The sequence below is a fragment of the Tupaia chinensis genome, unplaced genomic scaffold, assembly GCF_000334495.1.
Source record: "Tupaia chinensis unplaced genomic scaffold, TupChi_1.0 Scaffold000238_1, whole genome shotgun sequence".
In the NCBI taxonomy this organism is placed as follows: domain Eukaryota; kingdom Metazoa; phylum Chordata; class Mammalia; order Scandentia; family Tupaiidae; genus Tupaia; species Tupaia belangeri.
In genome coordinates this window covers 6,782,148-6,804,322 of record NW_006159716.1, presented here as the reverse complement: position 1 = coordinate 6,804,322, position 22,175 = coordinate 6,782,148, and the positions used below count along the sequence as shown (strand labels likewise).

General features: G+C 42.3%; 1 protein-coding gene across 1 annotated transcript in view; it reads left to right on the top strand.

Moving 5' to 3' along the window:
* Positions 1-22,175, top strand: part of ZFAND3 (zinc finger AN1-type containing 3) — a gene marked incomplete at its 5' end in the record, with an annotated part of 258,640 nt that overhangs the window by 219,171 nt on the left and 17,294 nt on the right. The window contains 1 exon segment of the mRNA XM_014587859.2: positions 4,193-4,360. Coding sequence (XP_014443345.1) covers positions 4,193-4,360 — 168 coding nt within the window.

Sequence of the window (22,175 nt, the reverse complement as noted above, 5' to 3'; positions counted from 1 at the left end):
TAATAGACCATCAACCAAAGGAAGGGTAACTTCCAGAACTTAAAAGTTATGGGTCTCTTAATGTCTCAGAATAGTTCCTTGATTCTAAAAAAATGGCGCATTCTGTTAAATACTTCATCCATCTTGGTTTAGAATCATCTAGGACTGCTTCTCACAGCGCAGACTTTCTGTACATGCATGCCTTTGGTTATAGATGTCTACAGATGCTGGAACATCGTCTCTCAGAGGACTGACTAGGGCTGAATGGTGTCCTTTCAGGACAGCCAATGCAATGTAGCCAAGAAGCTGTTGGCAGCAGCAGAAACCTCCCTTAGGACCTATTATTTCAGGAATATCCCATGCCTCTTACCTACCAGAACAAATAACTCAGTAGTCTTTGTAACAGCATGGAATAGATAAAGGAAACACTCAGCATGGGACCATGTAGACTTACAACGTATAGTACTGTTGGTGATTGTTTGTTGGGAAAGAGAAAAGAGAGGGCTGGACAGGCCTCCTAACTTTTGGGGTTACCATCAAGGTAGATCGGTGATGAGCAGTGGTCTTGGTTATATAAATATGAATTCTATTTTCTAATTATTAGACTGACACATTAAAAGATACCTCTTTTACACATCACCCCCTTGATTATTTGAAACTAGTTAGCCATGATACCGTTGCTACAGTGAACTTTCTTTCTTTTCCTTTTTTGCCAGCTTCATTGCCACACTGAAATGAAATAGTCTTTTCCTTGTAGGAAAGGTTTGCTTTAGTAGTGAAGGTAGGTTCTATTCAGGCAGTCAACACTGACAGTGTGGTACAGACTCATGTGCAAAGAGCTTTGAATATGATGTCTACATTTTTAGATACACTCTCGGTTCTATCAGAGGTGCGACAGAGAGGCCAACCATCTTTTTTTTTTTTTTTGGAGAGATTTTCACTGTAGGGCACGTGCACTCACCAGACAGACAAAGAGAGACATAGAGACAGAAAGCGAGAAATCACCCCCCAGGGGGGATGGTCATGCCGCAATCCCTTCTCCTCCATTCTCCTCTTGGGATCTTGGGCATGCACGCACACGCGCCCGGTGTGAGTTTTAAGCCACCGGGTCCATGATGCGAACCACGATTGGCTATGTGGGAGTCCAGCGACATAGCCATTACGCTAACTGCTGGTTCTCACCATCTTTTATACTATAGAGGTAATGCTGGCATCAAGCCAAGGGACTCTAGACTTTTATCGTATTCATAATGAAAGGTGGTATCTACCTCCCTCTCTTAGTGGGCACTTCTACCTGCCAGGTACACTTTCTTAAAAGGATGTCTCAAGGGGCAGCACGTGGTGTGGAGATTAAGGCACTGTATCCCAACTGTGTGGTTGGCGATGACCAACCACACCGTTCAAGTCCTAAACCTGGTGGCTTGAAAACCATACCGGGTGTGTGCGCGTGCATGCCCCAAGTCCTGAGAAGAGAATAAAAGAGAAGAGTTGAGATGTGGTCATCCTGCCTCAGGAGGGATTTCTCTCACTCACTTGCTCTCTCTGGCGAGCGCATATGCCCTATGGCAAAAAATTGAAAAGGAAGGGAAAATGGGGTTTCAAATTCAGACTCTTATCTCGAAACAAGTATCATTTCTTGTTACAGAAAATTCTAGATTTTTCTCTTCCTATTGCCCCCTTCTCCGTAGTATGACGGATAACTCTATAATAGAGTTACCAATACAAGTAGTATCATTGTTGGTTTGTGAAAGGATCCCGGCACACACACATGCAGAGCAACATAACTCATTAAAGGTGAATTCCTTTTGGCTGGCTGCTTTGTAAGGATTTACATTTAGATTGTTGCTGTTGCTCTTGTAGAGGAAGGAGGGTTCCAGGCCTGTCTGTAGCTACCTCAGTCACTATAGGCACACCGGCTCTAGTGGTTTCATTCAGCAGAGCTGGGATATAGAGCTGGGCTTGGCTTTCGGTTATTTTCATCAAAAGCTTTATTTAGTTGGTTTGTCTCAGGGGGAAACATAGGAGTGGGAGAATTAAATGAGATTTTTTAAAATGAAGGTTGCAGTGGCTAAGAACGGTGTGGGGTCCCACACAATGTGGGCTTAGGAGGCTGTGAGCAGACCTTACCATCATCACTGCTGGGGCCAGTGGCTGATGTTGGCAAAGTGTAGCATCTTCCTCAGAGAGAGGCAGGGAAAGGCATGCCCTCATTAAAATATATCCGACAGGTTCTCCCTAGAGCTATTTTAAATGGAAAGTCAGGCCTGCTTAGGAGATTCATTCACTCTATAAATACGTAGGCATGGAGGGACATCAGTGAACTAAGCCAGTGAAATGTCTTGCCCTCCTGCAGTTTACGTTCTCCTAGGGTACAGTGTTTAAAGATAAGTGTCCTAGAGGGATTTTGAAAGTGAGGAGGGGAAGCATGAGGGAAGAGGGATTTGGGTGCTCTAGATAGGAAGAAGGCTTCATTGAAAATGTGACTCAGATGGTATCTAGGGAGAAGAATAGAAGAGAAGGGATTGCAGTGACATGGTAGTTGGAGCACTTGACTCCCACATGGCCAACTGAGGTTCGAGTCCCAGACCCAGTGGCTGAAAATCACACTGGGCCGCATGTACGTGCATGCCCATATTCCCTAGAGGAGAATGGAGAAGGGATTGTGGCCAGGCCATCCCCTCTACGAGTGATTTCTCACTTTTCTTCTCTCTGGTGAGTGCATGTACCCTATGGCAAAAAAACTTTAAAAAAAAAAAAAGAGAGAGAGAAACGAGATTCCTGGTAATTAAGGGTGAAGGTATTCCAGATAGAGAGAAGAGAATGTACAAAGGCCTGGAGGTCAGAGACATAGAAGGCTAGTGTAGCTGTGGCAAAAGGAGAAAGCAGCTGGAAACGAGGGTCGAGAGATTAGGGAAGGGCACACTGTGCAGGGTTTAAGAGTTATAATAAGTATTTGGACTTTTACTCTGAAAAGGAGAGCTGTTTGTGTGTGAGCAGGGAAGTGACTTGACTCTAACTTGATTTTCTAAACAAGATCCCTTGGCTGCTATGTGGAGAACAGACTAGGGGAAAGGGTGGATCTAGATTATCTTAAGCCAGTCTGTTCAGGAGATTCCCCGCAGATAGCTGTTATTATAAACCACTTTGAGACCTTGGCAAGAGTTGTATCCTTAGTATGCAGTGGCACCTATTCCAGGAGTGCAGTGTTAACCTTTTATGGAAGGCAAGAGTTATTTACAGCTTGCCTGTGACAAACTTTACTGCATGTTAGATACTTTTTTGAGGTTATACAAGACACAAGTTTATACACACTACACCTCTTCCTACCATTTTGTAGGGTTTATAGTGCCAACCACTACCCACTGCCCAGTCCCCATCAACACACACTGTGAAGGCCACAAGACAGCTTACTTGTGAAATATAGGGGTACTCCTTTACTCTGAATAAAGATGAACTAGTTCTCAGTGTTAGAACCTGATTCTTCTGTGTTGAAGAGTAGAAATGTAAGTAATTTTAATAGAAAAGATTATAGGTCACCATCAAACACTGACTTTGGTTATGGTTTTGTGCTAAGCATAGTGATATGAAGATACAGTAGGTAAAGGATACCTTGATTCTCAAGCAGCTGGGTCTGGGGCTTGAACCACAGTCAGCTCTTTGGGAGTCCAGCACTTTAGCCACCACACTACCTGCTGACGCTATAACTTAGCTATCTTTAAAAATTGTTTAATTTTTATTAATTATTGATTTTTTTTTATAAGTTTGCTACAGGGCACATGTGTTCAGTAGAGAGAGACAAGAGAGAGAGAGTGAGAAAGCAGGCTGCCAGGTCTGGGACTCGAACTGTAGTTCATCATGTAGGAGTCCAGTGCCTTAACCACTGAGCCACTTGCTGGCTAGCTTTATTTAAAAACATCACCATAGTACTGTTTTTTGTTGAGCCATCCCCATCCTCCTCTTCAGGAGGATCTTTAGGCCTGACAGCTTAGCCCTGGGTTGTTAGAAGTCGATCCTAAAGGTACATGCTTGTCACAGCTGGTGTAGTCTAAACCAGTAGAGTCAGACCAGCTTTCTTGCTTACCCAGATCCAGTTCTTCCCCGGACAAGGGCAGCAGCCTGGTCAGAAGAATGCCTGGCAGTACATTAATCAGCTGTACTTGGCCAGGCCAAGCACACACCCTGATCCCCAAATGAAATATGTTATTTTGGTCAGATTCACAGTCTGAGAATGAGGCATCGCCAGTGAAACGGCCACGACTACTGGAGAACACTGAGCGGACCGAGGAAACCAGCCGATCTAAACAGAAGAGTCGACGTCGGTGCTTCCAGTGCCAAACCAAACTGGAGCTGGTGCAGCAGGAATTGGGATCGTGTCGCTGCGGTAAGCCTCTCCCCCAGTGGCGTGAAAGAGACTGTCCTTAATATCCTTGGCATAGCCTCGGAGATTATTCCTAAGAAGGTAAAGGCTTACTTCATTGTTTGAGAGAGTACTCACTGTGAGCTGTAGGTTTGGAGCTTGGGAATCAGGCATATGGAATTCTTGCTTTCTAAATACCATTTCCTCCACATTTTTTTTTAAAGCAGAAATATTCTACTCTTACACATATTTCTTTAGCGTTACATTGTCACTGCTTACTGCTTTCGACTTTTCCCTATCACTTACCACTCTTTCTTTCCTGTCCAAAGCTTTAAAAATCTATCAAACCAGCAGAATTCTGAGATGTGTACCATATAATTCACATAGTAAATTAATTTTGAATGAGCTTTTTCCCGTTTATAATCAATATAAGATTTCTCCCCCATATCTTTTTCAAACTATAGTTTGATTTTATGTTTCTTTAAACCTTTATTCATGCAGTCAGCACGCTAGAAGAACTGTAAAGTAACCGTTCCTTTTGTTTACTGCAGCATAATTCCACCTGGTAGGATTACTACACAGGAATCCATTTGTAAAAACTCAGTGTCTGTCCACGGTGGAACAAAAGTTAAACCAATCCTTTATCTCTAGCACCTTAACCTCCATACCGCCTACTGGCTCTGTTTGCCTTTTTTTTTTTTTTTTTTTTTTCTTTTTTTTTCCTTTCATGAGAGTGAGAGAAGGCAGCAGGAAAACATGACAAGCACCCTCAACAAGGTCTCATGCCATGACCCCCTCCCCCCAGCTCCCAACCAGTCAGGGTCATGGGCATGCTTGCCTTTTTGTGTACAGGTTAGATGGGAGGACTGAACTCAGCATTGATTGAGCAGTGCATTAGTGCTATGCCATCTAACTAGCCTTCCTAGTTTTAAGTTTTAGTAATTTATATTTCAGTTTTTGCTATAGGGTGCATGCACTTGATAACTCCCCCAAGGAGAGATGGCCACATTGCAGTCCTTTCTCTACTGACCATTCTCTTGGGAATTTGGGCACTTACATGTACACACCTGGTGTGATTTTCAAGTCGCCAGGTCCAGGACTCAAACCAGGAAGCTGGCCATGTGGGATCCAGCACCTTGACCTCCACACTACCTGCTGACCCCAGAACATTGTTTTAAACAACATTAGTTCTGGGGAGCAGAGGAGTCATTAGGCAAACTTAGAGGCCTGCCTCTAACCTCTCAGAATCCTATCTCTTTGTTTCATCCTGAGAGGTCAGCTTTATTTTTTTTCCCCATAGTTTATTTATTTATTCATTTTTTTATACATTCAACCACTATATATCATTATAGCTTGCAAAATGAATTTCCCCAGCATGGATACACTGTATATTATTCTAGTTAAAGGTATTATCATGCAAGTTATCATCCACAGATAATTTTCTATTTTTGTGTCCCTTAAGTGTTTTGTTTCTTTTCTTTCTCCCTTGATTCCCTTCCTCTCACCCTCACCCATTTCCCACCTTCCTCCCACACTGTCTCTAATATCCACAATTCTCCATGCTTTTCTATCTTCCAGTCTTTCAGATTCTACCATAGAGTACAGACATTTGGTATATAGTAAGTGGGGACATACAAAGTCTCTCTTTGATAGTCTGGCTTGCTTTACTTAGTTGTAAATAGTCCATGTTCATCTGCATTCTATCAAATGCCAGGGTCTTATTTTTTCTGGCTGAGTAGTATTCCTTAGCATATATGTGCCATACTTTTTAATCCATTAATCTGTTATGGACATTTGGGTTGGTTCCATGTCTTAGCAATTGTGAATAATGCCATGGTAAATGTGGATGTACAAGTACTTTTCTGACTGAGTATATTCCCGTCCTTTGGGTAGATACCCAGGAATGGAATTGCGGGATTGTATGGTAGTTCTATTTGTAGATCTTGGAGGAACTTCCATATTGTTCTCCACAATGACTACTAATTTACACTCCCACCAACAGAGTAGGAGGGTTCTATTTTCACCACAGCCTTGCCAGCACTTAACGTTTTTAAGTTTTTTAAGAATTATCTTATTTAACTTTATTTATTTATTCGTTTATTTTCATTTCACCAGAGAGGGACAGAGAGAGAGAAAGCAAGAAAGCCAGCCCCCAGGTCCAGTACTTGAACCGCATTCAGCCATTTGAGAGTCCAGTGCCCTTAACTACCCGCCACCTGCCAGCACCTCATTTTTCATTTTTTTAATCTTAGCCATTCTGACGAGGGTTAGAGCGTATCTCATTGTGGTTTTGATTCGCGTTTCCCTTATGTTAAGGGATGTTGAGCATTTTTTCATATGCCTTTTGGCTCTCATGTGTCTTCCTTAGAGAGTTGTCTGTTCATTTGCCCATCTTTTAATTGAGTTGATAATTTATTTTTTTTTCATTAGTTGTTGTTTTTGTTTTGTCTTATTTTTCAGTTAAGGTACTTGAGTTCCCTGTATATTCTGGTTATCAGCCTCTCATCTGAAGCATAGTTTACAAATATATTCTTCCATTTCAAGGGTTACTGATTCACTCTAATTATTGTTTCTTTTGCTGAACAGAGAAGCTTTGTAACCTGATGTTATCCATTTGTCTATTTTTGAATTATTTTCTGTGCTTTAGGGGTCTTAAGGAAGTCTTTTCTGCTCGAATGTGCCCCAGAGTTTTCCTTGAAGGCAAGAGTTTTATAGTTTGAGGCCTTAAGTTTAGATCTGTGATCCATTTTGAGTTGATCCACTTTTGTTAATGGCAAGAGATAGGAGTCTAGTTTTATCTTTCTGCAGGTGGATATCCAGTTTTTCCAGCACCATTTGCTAAAGAGATTTTTTTTTTCCCCTGCTGGATCGACTGGTGCCCTTTGTCAAAAATCAATTGGCTGTGCAGTTAGCGTAATGGCTATGTCACTGGACTCCCACATAGTTGACCACGGTTCACGTCCCTGACCTGGTGGCTTAAAACTTACGCCAGGCGCGTGTGCGTGCGTGCCCAAGATCCCGAGAGGAGAATGGAGGAGAAGGGATTGCAGCGTGACCATACCCCCTGGGCGGTGATTTCTCGCTTTCTGTCTATGTCTCTCTCTGTCTGTCTGGCAAGCGCACGTGCCCTATAGTGAAAACCTCTCCAAAAAAGAAAAAAAAAATCAATTGGCTATATGATTTGGGGCCTATTTTTGAGGTCTCTGTTCTGTTCCATTGATCCATGTTTCTGTTTTCGTGCCAGGACCATGCTGTTTTGGTTATCACAGCTTCTTCATGTATTTTAGGGTCAGAGAGTGAGGTGCTTCCTACTCTGCCCCTCTTGCACATTATCTCTTTGGCAATATGGGGTCGTTTATGATTCCAGACAGATTCTAGACCCTCAAGCACAAGAAATAATCCCAAAAATAGACAAATGGATAATATCAGTTTAAAGCTTCTCTGTTCAGCAAAAGAAACAATAATTAGAGTGAACAAGTAACCCTCCAAACGGAAGAATATATTTCCAAACTGCTTCAGATAAGATCCAAAAGGAAGGAGCCTTACCACATTCATTTTATGAAGCCTTCATTGCCCTCGTCCCTCAAACAGACACGGACATACCCCCCACACCCCCCCCAAAAACAAAAGAAAGAAAGAAAGAAAATTTTTTTTCCCTAAATCTGTGAAGACTGTCTAGTACTTTGATTGGAATTTTGAATTTGTTAATTTGAGTAGGATTGACATTTTGATAATAATTTTTCCAATCCAGAAACATGGGATATCTTTTCCACTATTTTGTGTCATTTTCAATTTCTTTTGGGTTGTTATTTTTTGTTTGTTTGCTTTTTTTTTTTTTTTTTTTTTTTCGTAGTTTTCCTTGTAGAAGTCTTTGACTTCTTTGGTTAGGTTTATTCTTCGATATCTTATTTCTTTTGTTGCTGTTATAAATGGAATTTCTTTTTTCCATTCTACCTGTCTGTTTACTGTTTGTGTGTAGAAATGCTACTGACTTTAGTGTGTTGATTTTGTATTCTGCCACTTTACTGTATTCACTTACCACTTCGACGAATCTTTTTGTGGATTATTTTAGGGTTTCTATGTATATAATCATGTCTCTGCAAATAGAGAGTATTTCACTTCTTTCCCTCTTATGCTTTTTATTTTTTATTTTTTAATTTTAATAATTATTCATTTAATTTTATTTATCCATTCATTTATTTTAATTTGACAGAGAGAGATGCACAGAGAGAAGAGAGGGAAAGTGAGAAAGCAAGCCACTAGGTCTGGTATTCGAACCGTGGTTGGCCATGTGGGAGTGTCCAGTGCCTTAACCACCACACCACCTGCTGGTCCCCTATGCTTTTTATTTTAGTCTCTTGTCTGATTGCATTGGCTAGGACTTCCTCACCTCAGGGAACTAGAAGACAACAACAACTGAAAAAAAGAAAAAAGGCAGGAGAAATGAAATAATAAATATTTGAGCAAAAACAAATGAAATTGAGAATAAACATACTATACAGAAAATAAACAAAACCAAAAGGTGATTCTTTGAGAAGATAAACAAAATTGATATACCTTTAGCTAGACTAATCAAAAAAAGAGAGAAAGGAACCAAATAGATCAAATTCGCAGCGAAGCAGGCAATATTACAACAGAGATAAAAGAAGCACAAAAGATCATTAGAGAATATTATGAGTAATATGCCAACAAACAAGAAAACCTGGGTGAGATGGACAAATATTTGGACACATACGAGCTACCAAGACTAAAGTAGGAAGATAAACCAATTACAAGCAATGAAATTGAATCAGTGATAAATAACCTCCCAAAAAAGAAAAGCCCAGGTCCTAATGGTTTCACTTCTGAATTCTACAAAACCTTTAAAGAAGAGCTAATCCCCATTTTACTCAAACTCTAAAGATCCAAAAGGAAGAAACCCTCCCTCATTCATTTTATAAAGCCTCCATTACCCTCATCCCTCAAACAGACAAAGACATAACAAAAAAGAAAAGAAAAGAAAAGAAAAAATTACAGAACAATATCTGATAGATGCAGAAGTTCTCAAGAAAATACTAGCAAACCACATCCAGTGACACATTAAAAAGATTATATACTGGGACCAGCAGTAGGCATAATGGCTGTTGCTGGACTCCCCTGTAGCCAACTACAGTTTGAGTCCCAGGCCCAGTGGCTTAAACTCACACCAAGCCTATGGAAACTCACACCAGGCATATGTGTGTGTGTGCCCAAGATCCCAAGAGGAGAATGGAGGAGAGGGGATTATGGCATGACCAACCCCCTGGGGGGTGATTTCTCGCTTTCTGTCTCTTTGCCTTTCTGGCGAGTGCACACGCTCTATAGCGAAAACCTCTCCCCAAAAAAAGATTATATACCATGACTAGGTAGGCTTTATTCTATGGATGCAAGGATGGTTCAACATATGCAAAACCATAATGTACTACACCCTATTAACAGAAAGAAAGATTAAAAATTATATGATCATATCAACATCCCTTCACGATTAAGACTCAGCAAAATTGGCATAGAAGGGGCATTTCTCAACACAATAAAAGTCATCTATGAAAAACCCATAGCTAGTATCATTCTAAATGGGAAAAAGCTGAAAAGCTTTTCCACTGCAAACAAGAACGAGACAAGGCTACCCTCTTTCTCCAGTCCATTTCAGTGTAGAGAAGTCAGTTTTAGAAGCACCCCTTGCACCTCTGGGACAGCCATAGATTTCCACAGGTACAGTGCTGGCAGTCAGGACTAAATTATGGGCTCAGCAGTTACAGAGTCAAAGTCACTGGACGTTCTCTGTCTTCTCAAGGATTGCCTTGGCTGCTCTTGTACCTCAGTCACCTGCCCTGTCGGAATGAGAAGGAAGGGAGAGTGTACTAGCTTCCCGTGGGAACCAGTTGGAGCTCCTGTGCTTCTCATAGCCCGATACCGGTCATGCATTCTAGTGTGTGTGGTTCTGCACCAGATTAAAAGTGTGTATTCAACTGCAGAAACAGGCACAACGAGTCCAAGTGTCACCAAAGAAGTTCTAATGCATTTAGTTACACTGTGAAATGCTTATGGGAAACTGTAAGGAAGTAGTGGGAACGGAGGCTGTCCGCAGTTTTCCAACTTCAGTTGTGTTCATGTACTACGGTCAGAATCTTATTTTTAGGCTATATTTTGACCAATCCTGCCAGGTAATTTTTAATTCCTGGTGAGATAGGGCAGGGATACCCGAGTTAGCAGAGGAAACTCTTGGGTCTGATAGTTAGCCAATTTTGCCCCAAGATCAAAGGTTCTGTCTAATTTTTTGTGCTCTGAAAACTCTTGCTTTGGTCTTTATGTGTCCCACTGGGGAGTCTCCACAATTCCAGTCTGTTACCAGTGTTATGTGACCTGGTGTAACAGGCCATTTTATTTGCTGCTTTATAACCTAGGCCTTTGGTTGGTCCGAAGTTAGAATCATGAGATTTTCTTGTATCTTCTGTTCTTGTTTCCCTCTTGCAAGTAACTGAATCCCGGGTGTTACACAGGGTTTGCCATAGTGGATCAAGCCATCGTGTGTGCTGTCCTGCCTCTGACAATGGTTAATGTTTCCTCTCCTTGTCGGGGAGCAGTGAGAATTCACAATTTAATGCTGAGACGCATAGGCGTTGTAACCTAGTATCCCAGTTTACCCTTCAGCTTTGGTAAAAACTACCTAATCTCCTAAGGTCTTAGAACCCAGCTAAAAATCCAGAAATACATGTTAGATGACTTCCCGTGCCCTTGGGTGAAGCAAGTACAGATCTCTCTGCCATCCTCTTCATTCCTGTGGGCAGGAATTCTAGGTGCCTATTGATTTGCCACAGAAGTCTGGTCTTTTTAAATGATCTTTTTACAGTCCCTTGGATTGTACCCAATTGTGAGTGTCTGCTTAGAGAGGGATTTGACTTTTCTGTTGGGGAAGAAAGCCCTGAGCTCTCTGCAGTCCCTTCAGATGGAGCTTCCCTAGAGACAGCCAGGAGTTCCATTCGGCCCGGCCCATCGAGAGCATTACGCTAACGTGCCCAGGAAAATGCCTGAGTCGCCTGCCGCTCTCTGAAGGCCAGCAGTGGGAGCACACACCTCTGGGAACATCCTTCACAAGTAGCTCTTGTGTTCCTCCTGCTGTCTGCTTGGATCTCTCTAGGAAAGGGTGAGTTGTACAGTTATTTCCTTGAGGATGCATGGTATGCAGGAGAGACATTTAACTGCCCTGAAAGGTTTTAAAGAGGGGAAACACCATAATTTATTACTGAAAGTGAAGAATCAGGTAGGTAGTTTGAACTCAAACTGAACACTTCTTCACTGCAGAGACCTGGTGTAACAGGCCATTTTATTTGCTGCTTTATAACCTAGGCCTTTGGTTGGTCCGAAGTTAGAATCATGAGATTTTCTTGTATCTTCTGTTCTTGTTTCCCTCTTGCAAGTAACTGAATCCCGGGTGTTACACAGGGTTTGCCATAGTGGATCAAGCCATCGTGTGTGCTGTCCTGCCTCTGACAATGGTTAATGTTTCCTCTCCTTGTCGGGGAGCAGTGAGAATTCACAATTTAATGCTGAGACGCATAGGCGTTGTAACCTAGTATCCCAGTTTACCCTTCAGCTTTGGTAAAAACTACCTAATCTCCTAAGGTCTTAGAACCCAGCTAAAAATCCAGAAATACATGTTAGATGACTTCCCGTGCCCTTGGGTGAAGCAAGTACAGATCTCTCTGCCATCCTCTTCATTCCTGTGGGCAGGAATTCTAGGTGCCTATTGATTTGCCACAGAAGTCTGGTCTTTTTAAATGATCTTTTTACAGTCCCTTGGATTGTACCCAATTGTGAGTGTCTGCTTAGAGAGGGATTTGACTTTTCTGTTGGGGAAGAAAGCCCTGAGCTCTCTGCAGTCCCTTCAGATGGAGCTTCCCTAGAGACAGCCAGGAGTTCCATTCGGCCCGGCCCATCGAGAGCATTACGCTAACGTGCCCAGGAAAATGCCTGAGTCGCCTGCCGCTCTCTGAAGGCCAGCAGTGGGAGCACACACCTCTGGGAACATCCTTCACAAGTAGCTCTTGTGTTCCTCCTGCTGTCTGCTTGGATCTCTCTAGGAAAGGGTGAGTTGTACAGTTATTTCCTTGAGGATGCATGGTATGCAGGAGAGACATTTAACTGCCCTGAAAGGTTTTAAAGAGGGGAAACACCATAATTTATTACTGAAAGTGAAGAATCAGGTAGGTAGTTTGAACTCAAACTGAACACTTCTTCACTGCAGAAAAAAAAAAAATATATATGCAATCCTTTCTTTCATTCCCCTTCCACTCTGTACAGGTTATTAACTGCTGACAAGAAATTCACATCTCATAAATAATGCTTAAGAGCCATTGCTATATAAATTGAATGTGTTATGAATTGTGATGGGGCTTTTTGTAGCATTCGATGCCTAGAGCAGGAAGAACAGAGGATGTCATTTTCATTAATTTCTAATGAGGTGCCAATTAAAGGCAGGGAAGACGCTCCAAAGGGAAGAGTGGCCAAGCTCCCCTGAATCCTCCGCCCCGGGGCTGTCATCCAAACCCTGCCAGCAAAGCCTTCTCTGAAAATTCCATTAAATTACAGTCTCATCCAGAGCACACACAGACACATTCAGCCTCCCTTTGATCTTCAAAAGAGCAATTTGTAAGGCGAGTTCTGAGCCTCCTCACATAGGGAACAGCTAGAGGTGATAGGAATTGTTAATTGCCAAGATACTCCATAGGCTTTCAATAAGGAGGTGAATTTTGAAGATGAATTCTCTTCTGCCTCTCTGTAACTAGATAACCTTTAAATCAACAATACTGAAGTAACACCCTTTCCCTGTGAAATCTTTCTGGGTGCCAATTAGAAAAGGCATGTGGCAAGGCCGAGATGATACCTTGTATCCGAGAGCATCTTCAACAGTTTAAGGGCTCAAGGTAGAAAACAATTGCTGTAGAAATGGATTTATTTGTTTCATTTTCGACTCAGTAGGCAAATTGATCACCTCATTCTCATTGCAGGAGTCTTATCTCATGAAATGCCACCTAGAGATATTCTTCTGAAACCTGACCATCCTCATCAAATCTGGGCCACATCATAGCCACGTGAATGCTGTCTCTAAATAGATCTTGTGTGATACACACAGCATGGCTTTTTAATCACTGTGCATTGTTTCCCAGAACCACAGAATCAGTTTTTAAATACCATCTCAGAGCTTGCATGAGTTTTTACTTATTTTCAGTTGATGGTGACTTAAAACTATTATCAGATACGCTCCGTTTTGGGACAGTAGTTCTTTTTCCAATTGTCTGAGTTAATACAACTTCCTTTATTGTTTCCAAAATAAGTTTTCTATTCACTTTAGAACCCCAGAGTGCTGCTTTAACTGGGGCCTCCAGAGTAATCTATTGTCTTCAAGTGGCCATTTCTGACTTATCATTCACCATCAAACCAAAGCAAAAAGCATTTACCGAGTTGTAGCTATGCACATTTTGCTAAGTTTTGTGGGAAATATAGGAGCTTGAAATACAGTATCTGGGAGCTCATAATCTAGATCAGTGGGCATTAGAGTCACCTGGAGGGCATGTTAAAATACACTGGACCACTTTCCCAAAGATTCTGATTCAGTAGAACAAGATAATATTGCTGTTGCTGGTCTGAGACCATGTTCAATCCTTGAAAACTTAAAAAAGAACTGGAATATCTGGGCCTCATTCTCAACAGTGACATTAGGAATGGTTCCATTTATTATTTTCAACTTTTTATATGCATTTCCCCACCACCACCACCACCAGACCATTGAAGAGTAAGTAGCAAGCTTCTTGGCCCTTTACTCCTATAAACTTTAATGAATGTTTCCCTAAATAGAGATAATTATTAAGTCATCAGGAAAGTCATGACTTATTTTTCTGTTTTTCTATTCACTTTAGAACCCCAGAGTGCTGCTTTAACTGGGGCCTCCAGAGTAATCTATTGTCTTCAAGTGGCCATTTCTGACTTATCATTCACCATCAAACCAAAGCAAAAAGCATTTACCGAGTTGTAGCTATGCACATTTTGCTAAGTTTTGTGGGAAATATAGGAGCTTGAAATACAGTATCTGGGAGCTCATAATCTAGATCAGTGGGCATTAGAGTCACCTGGAGGGCATGTTAAAATACACTGGACCACTTTCCCAAAGATTCTGATTCAGTAGAACAAGATAATATTGCTGTTGCTGGTCTGAGACCATGTTCAATCCTTGAAAACTTAAAAAAGAACTGGAATATCTGGGCCTCATTCTCAACAGTGACATTAGGAATGGTTCCATTTATTATTTTCAACTTTTTATATGCATTTCCCCACCACCACCACCACCAGACCATTGAAGAGTAAGTAGCAAGCTTCTTGGCCCTTTACTCCTATAAACTTTAATGAATGTTTCCCTAAATAGAGATAATTATTAAGTCATCAGGAAAGTCATGACTTATTTTTCTGTTTTTCTATGCAAAAATGTGTCATGACTTACCCAACGACCCAGTATTTTATATAGCCACAGCACAGTTATCAGTGTCAGTAAAGTGATAATAGTGTAGTAGTTTCATCACATCTGTTGTCTATATTCTGACTTTGTCCATTGATTCAATAATGTCCTTCATATATGCAGTTTTTCCCCTTGAACACAGGACCCAGTCCATGATTAGGTATTGCATTTGATTGACATGTCTCTTTAGACTCTTTTAGTGTGGAACATTTCATGGACTTTTTGGTGTTTATGATAGTTACATTTTTAAGAATACAAGCCTGTATTCCCCTTCCTCCTCATATGTTTTAAAAAAAACACTCCTCATTTTGGGTTTGTTTGCTATTTCTTCATAATTAGATTCAGGTATGTATTTCTGTCCAGAATACTATATAAGTGATGTTACGTCCTCACAGTTTTACATCAGTAGGACAGATGTCCATCAGCCCCTCACTGTTGATGTTAATTTTGGTTTACCCACCCAGTGAAGGTGTTATAAGACCAGATAAATTGCTTTGCTCCTTATCAAAAATCTCCACTTCATTCAGTATTCATTGATGATTTTTACCTGAACCAGTCTTTGCTATGATGGTTGTAAAAATAATGTTTTAACTCTCACTTCCATATTTACCATGTGGTACTTAGCATTCTTCTGTTAAGTGAAGACTTTCCCCTCCCTCATGTGTTCATCTAGGTTTATGATTCATTACAGTATGTAATTATTTGGGTGCTCAAATTGTCCCAGATTTAAGCTAGTGGGAGTTCTTTCTAGCTAGTTCCTGTGTCCTTGGTATTACCTGCCTTTCTTGGAAGAGTGGGGAGTATTTTCTTACTCTTTGGCAAGAGTTGCTCTAGTTACATCACTTCTCTTTCCCCAATCATGAAATCAACCACTTCTCCAAGGATCTTCACAGTGATTTTAATATGCATTCAAGGGCCTAAGAGGAAGGCAGATATGTACATAAATTAACTGGACCCAGGATAGCCTACCATCAGCATTTTAGCCGAGTATAAGCTATATGTTATTAGGGATATGGGAGAGAGATATTAGTTCCAACTTGCAGACTCTGAATAGGCTTCTATATCCAAGGCTTTAGAGGAAAGGTGGGATCTAGATGTAGGAGTAGAGGCAAAATCTGGTTATGTAGCGAGAACTCTAGGCAGCTAGATGGAGTATTGGCATCAGGTGAGGTGACTACTAGGAAGGGAGTAAAGGATACTAGATTTCAAACTGAAGAGTTCAGATGTTGGTTTGCAGTGAGGAGTCACTGATGGTTTTGAGTAGGTCAGAACGATCTAATTGAACTTATTTTCAAACTAAGCATGCAAGATTATTTTAGGGGACTGACCAAGGAGGAATATGAACTGATTCACTAAAGGAAATGTGTCACAGCTGTTGTCACCACTGCAACATGCAAACTGGCAGTTTGCTTCTTTTCAGACTATATGTCTTTTATTTATTTTTCTTGCTTTATTGCATCTTCATCACAATATCAAATGTAAATATTGAGATATCCTTGCTTTTTCCTTGATCATAGGTAGAAAAGGTCCAGTCTTTCATCATTAAGTATGATTTAGCTATAGGTTTTTATAGCTACCCTCCCACCCCATCTGTCACCCTGTCAAATTTTAGTAGTTGTAATTGATGAATCCATTCTAGGAAAACATGGAAAGTATTCAAATATACTCCCCAAAACCATGATTTCACCCATGATAAACTACCATGTGGCATATAAAAGGCCTATAAAAGCTGTATTTTGAAGAATTTTGCCATATTGGAGCCAGAAGGTAGCCCGGTGGTTAAGGCACTGTACTCCCACATGTCTGACCACAGTTCAAGTCTCAGACCTGGTAGCTTGAAAATCTTGCTGGGTGCATGTGTATGCATGCCCAAAATCTCAGGTAGAGAATGGAAGAGAAGGGACTGTGGTGTGGCCATCTTCCCTTGGGGGGTGATTTCTCACTTCCCCTTTCACTGTTTCTCTCTGGCTCTCTCTGGCAAGTGCATGCATCCTGTGGGGGGAAAATAAATAAAAACTTAATTAAAAGTCAAAAGAAATGAGGTGTTCTGGTGAGCCTGCTCATTATCTTTAGGGAGAAATCCTTTTGGAGTAGTGTTTGAGGGCCAGCCCAACCACAGCTGAGTAGAATGTCTGAGCCAATACCTGTGTAAACACTCGAGGTTCAGGTTGTATGTTCAACTCCAAGGCTTCCTAATGGAGTATTTGGCTCAAAGAGTAAGATCTAGATAGTGAATCTTAGTGTTATTCTATATATTTTTTTCTCTGCCTTGAATTTTTATTGATGGAGGGAGAAGAAATTAGGTGTAACATATACAAAGAATCTTCAAAAAAATTCATGGAAAATGCATACTATGAAAAAACTATATGGATTTCTGGGGCCAGCAGGTGGCATGGTAGTTAAGGCACTAGACTCCCATGTGGTCAACAGCAGTTCAAGACCTCGGTCTGGGTTTAGAAACACACAGGGCTCATGTGTATGCATGCCCCAAATCCTGAGAGGCAAATAGAAGAGAAGGGATTGCCAGTGTGGACAACTCCCCTGGAGGGTGATTTCTCTCTTTCTGTTTCTCTGCTTCTCTAACATGCCCTAATAGTAAAAATCTCTCAAGGGAAAAAAGCAATATATATATAGAGAGAGAGATGGTTTTGGGTGTTATTTTTGTTTTTTGCACCAAAATGAACTATATTTTAACGCCATTTTTCCATGCATTTTTTACAATCTAATCAGGGTGACATTACTTGCTTTATTTAACTAAAATTATTTTATATGCTTATGGCTTTAATTTAATATTCAGGTTTGGGGAAGGGTCTATTTGCATGAATAAGACCTATGTTTCTTCTTGTGCATAAAGACGATGAACTCTTTGGAGGTCAGAAAGCCTACCTGGTTGCAGACCTGCCTTGCATGACCACATTAGTCTCTCATTCCTGCCTAACAACCCTACTGTTCCTTGACATGGAACCTAAGCATGTAAGAGACCTTAGGCAGGGGTCCTCTATCTGGTGCTAATCCAGTACCTTGAACTGATGCTGCAGCTGAAACCACCTGGAGGCTGTGCAGTTGCTGTGTACATTTCCAGCGTGGAGGGAGTGGAGTATGGTATCTCTGGTCACTGAGCAGCTTAGCCCTACATGGTGCTTCCCCCCGAACTAACCTGGCTTCCTTTGGTAACACATGCTCATTCTCCTCTTTCTGCCCTCCAAGTTACCTGTCATAAACTCTCTTCCTCTTCTGCAAGCCTGCTCTGCACATATTTCAGCCCAATGGCTTAGGCTTTCCTGTACCCCAGTGCCTCCACTGGCAAGTCTATTCACAGGGAATAAAGAACCTTGTTCCTTGATGGGAACAGCAAGGACAGAGTTGAGTATGGGGATGCCAGATTGGGCTCGGTGTTTGCTTCACAGTTTTCCTTACCAGAAGCCCTCAGAAAATCTGGGTGTCTTTTAATAAAACCCTTCATCTGTTGATCTTCTCAGACTGCTCAGGGGTCTCCTGTGCTGTGTAGTCCCCAGTTGACCTCTGTTAATATATTTCTCAGATCATATTGAAATTGTCTACATATCTGTACTTCCTCCCAGACCTTGAGCATGTCAGGGCAGGAACCATATTGGGTCTCAGCTCCTACTACAGTTTCTGGTATATAGTGATGTTCAGTAAACATTTGAATAGGCTGTGAGAACTCTTCACCATTGCAGATCCTCCTAGTGAAGAAAAAAGAATAGTTTCATATATGCTGGGTGCCTATACTTTCATTATATCTTTTGACTTTTACAAGTGCATTGTTAGTAAGTGGTACCTCTATTTTTACAGAGGTGTAAACTCAGGCTATGAAGTAACTCAAATATTAAGGGAACATTTAGTATAGCCCCGGTCTATTGAGACCCCAGAATCCCATGTTTTCATGTCCCCAAGGTAGCCCACAGGGTGCCCCAAACACTGAGGAGATGACTAGAGCACGCGCTGTCAATATTTTCAGCCATGTAGAATTTAGCCCATTCTTTAACTAGTTCCCCATTTCTAGGTGCTTTTATTTTTTGGAGAGGTTTTTGCCATGGGGTGCGTGCGCTCACCAGAAAGAGACAGAGACAGAAAGCGAAAAATCAACCCCCCCCCCAGTAGGGATGGCCACGCCATAATCCCTTCTCCTCCATTCTCCTCTTGGGATCTTGGGCACGCACACACGCCCCCGGTGTGAGTTTAAGCCACCGGGTCTGGGACGCGAACCATGGTTGACTACATGGCAGTCCGGCGACATAGCCCTTCCGCCAACTGCTGGTCCCTCTAGGTGCTTTTTATTGAATGGTGAGTAGAAAAAAATGTATATGACCTACCATTTGAAAAACATTTTTGATGGCATTCATGAGTCATCCTAGTACACTGTTTTTGTGTTTCATAGACCAGTTGTTACTACATCGAGATAAGATGATTCTGGAACAGCAGTTTCCCACCTTTTTGACATCAGGGACCGATTTTGTGGAAGACAATTTTTCCATGGACTGGCAGTCAGGGCGATAGTTTTGGGATGATTCAGGTGCATTACATTTATTATACACTTTATGTATATTATTATTATTACATTGTACTATGTAATGAGATAATTATACAGCTCACCATAAGGCAGTATTTGGAGCCACTTCCCAGTGCTAGCGTCACCACCTCAGCTCCACATCATATCAGCAGACATTAGATTCTCATAAGGAGCGTGCAGACTGGAACCCTCACATACATAGTTCACAGTAGGGTTCGCCCTCTTATGAGAATCTAATACTTCTGTTGATCTGACCAGAAGTGGACCTTAGGCAGTAATACAAGTGATGGGGGTGGCTGTAAGTACAGATGAAGCTTACCTGTAAGTACCTGCTGCTTACCTCGTGCTGTGCGACCTGGTTCCTATTAGGCCATGGAGACAGTACTAGTCCATGGCCTGGGGAGTGGAGACCCCTATTCTGAAGAACAGTGTCCACAGCATTGCCACCTTTTTGTCGCTCACCACATGTGATGGTTGAGACACAGTGGCAGTTAGTTCTTGTTAATGTGTACATTCTAATTTCTTTCAACATTCATGTCCTCATTTTTCTTGGAAACTTAGCTCCTCCAGGATACCTTATGCAGTCAACTTCCCCTTGGTGCCTCCGATTTATTACACATTGCTGAATTGTATTGACTTTATTTGCAGTTGATTTCTTGCTTTGCTCCTTGTGACCTTCAGCTGTTTTCCTCTCAGTGCTTCTCCAGCTGTCTTTAAAGGCAAGAACTAGTGACTTCTTTTTTTTCCCCTTCTCCTCCACTCAGGCCCTAGAATAGAGCTCTGTAAACAGTGCACAGGTGACCAATAAATACTTTTGACTCCTTGAGCCTGATAGCTTCTTTCCCGTGCTGGACTGACAGCCCAACACTGGAGCCTGAATCCTTTATTTATTAGATGAGATTTCTATAGCACCTTTCCGCTGAGAAGATCAATATCAATGAAGTTTGTTTCTGCTTCTGGAAAGTACTTTGACCTAAGCAGACCAAGGTCCTGATAAGATCACATGACAGCCCTTACTACTCAACTGCTGGGTCCTGGAGATACAGACACTAAAAAACCCTGACCACTTCAAGTCGTGCTGCTTTGTCCCGCAGTGAGCCCAAGTGAGATTCTTCTACAAGTAGCAAAACTACCTTTGTGATGTTGGTTGGTACTGTAGCAGGGTTACAGAAGGAGAACTTGCATTTGGGGGCCACTTCTGTCTTTTAGAAGGCTGATATGAAGAAGGCTGCCACATCTTCCCCTAACTAGGACCCCAGCCCCTGCCACAGAGTGGAGCACTGGAATTGTCCATTCCCTGACACTCAAAGCCGTGCTGCTAGGGAGGAGGTAGATCCCTGGGACAGGATCCGTGAGGGGCGTGGCAAGTGGTGCATTTCCAGAGACTCAGAAGGAATAAGCTCCAGATGGGTTGTTAACAGAGAAAGGGGATTCTCCCAACTTTTCTCAAAGCAGCCATCTCGTACTTCAGGTCTCGGTAGTTGAGTCTGACCACAAACTGTTAGAGCAAAGCCAGGAGATAAAGCTGAAAACAATGGCTCAGTCAGCTGTCTAGCTTGTTGGAGAAGAGCCTGAGATACTCATGGCAGCTGGCTTCTCTGGGAAATTGCTCCTCTTCCCACCTCCTTGTTTGTGCAGGTTCATTCCCATCCCTGGTCCGGGTCAGACAAGCTCAGTTGGAAATGAATGCATCTCCCATGGGCTTTGCACAGATGAGAGGTGCACACATAGCAGCTGCTTGGGCTGGGTACCCACCAGCGTCATCAGACACGGCCTGCCCTTGATCCTGCAGCCCAGAAAACACCCTTCACTGTTGGGTGTGGAGTTAAGACAACCATAGCTCCTGAGCCACCTTGAGAATCAAAAAAAATAAAGGGGAGTCGAGGTGTCAGAGAAAAATAAGAAAGGAACATAGAGAAGGACTAGACATGTAAGGAAATGAAGGGGGGCAAAAACAGAGGGGATGGCGTCAGGTACAGGAAGTGCACTGCACTTAGCCGCAGCGGTGGTGCTTAGGCATGCCAAAAACCAGCCCCTGGTGCTGCTTATTCTCGCCTGACATCTGAGGTGTGTTCTTTATCTCTGGTGGCGCCTGCGAAGTTGGGAGGTAGAGCCACCTGAACCATCTGGCTTATTGCTACACCCCTAACAAAGTCCCTGGGACATAGTCAAAAAGTGAGGACAGCGGGGAATGCCCCTCTTTGTTTTGGGTACTCCTTGTAAGTGACCAAGGCCTCACCAGCTATTGCGCATGCTAGGTGGGTGACTAGAGGTCAGACGACACTGGTCTGATGGCTGTCTTCCTTAGCATGGTTTGAGGCAGGCCTGTTCCCTTTGCTTTGATGAAGTACTTCCAGGGTGAGGGGTCTAGAGGGAAGTGTGCCAGGACCACGTTAGATGCTCTCCTCAGGTTAAAAGTGTTGGTGGAGACACTTACACTGCTGCCCAGAGGGCAGGTGTCCTCTTCCGTGCCCCATCATAAGGACACGTGCTTCGCACAGCAGGCCATGGCTGACCACGCACCCAAACACTCCTCGCGTCAGCCCTGCCTCTGTGAGTCAGTACTCAGTGGGTCTGTGCGTCCTTGTGGTAAATACACAGGAGCCTTGTGCTCTCCTGAGCCACAAGTGACCTGCGGTCTTACAGATGTACCAGAAAAGGAGGTCAGAACCTAGAATTACCAGTTAAAGGGCCAAGTTCGCATTAATACTCGTACATCAGTTAAATTGTTCTTCCCTTGAGCTAGACTGTTACCTCAGAATTCATCTCCCATGGATTCC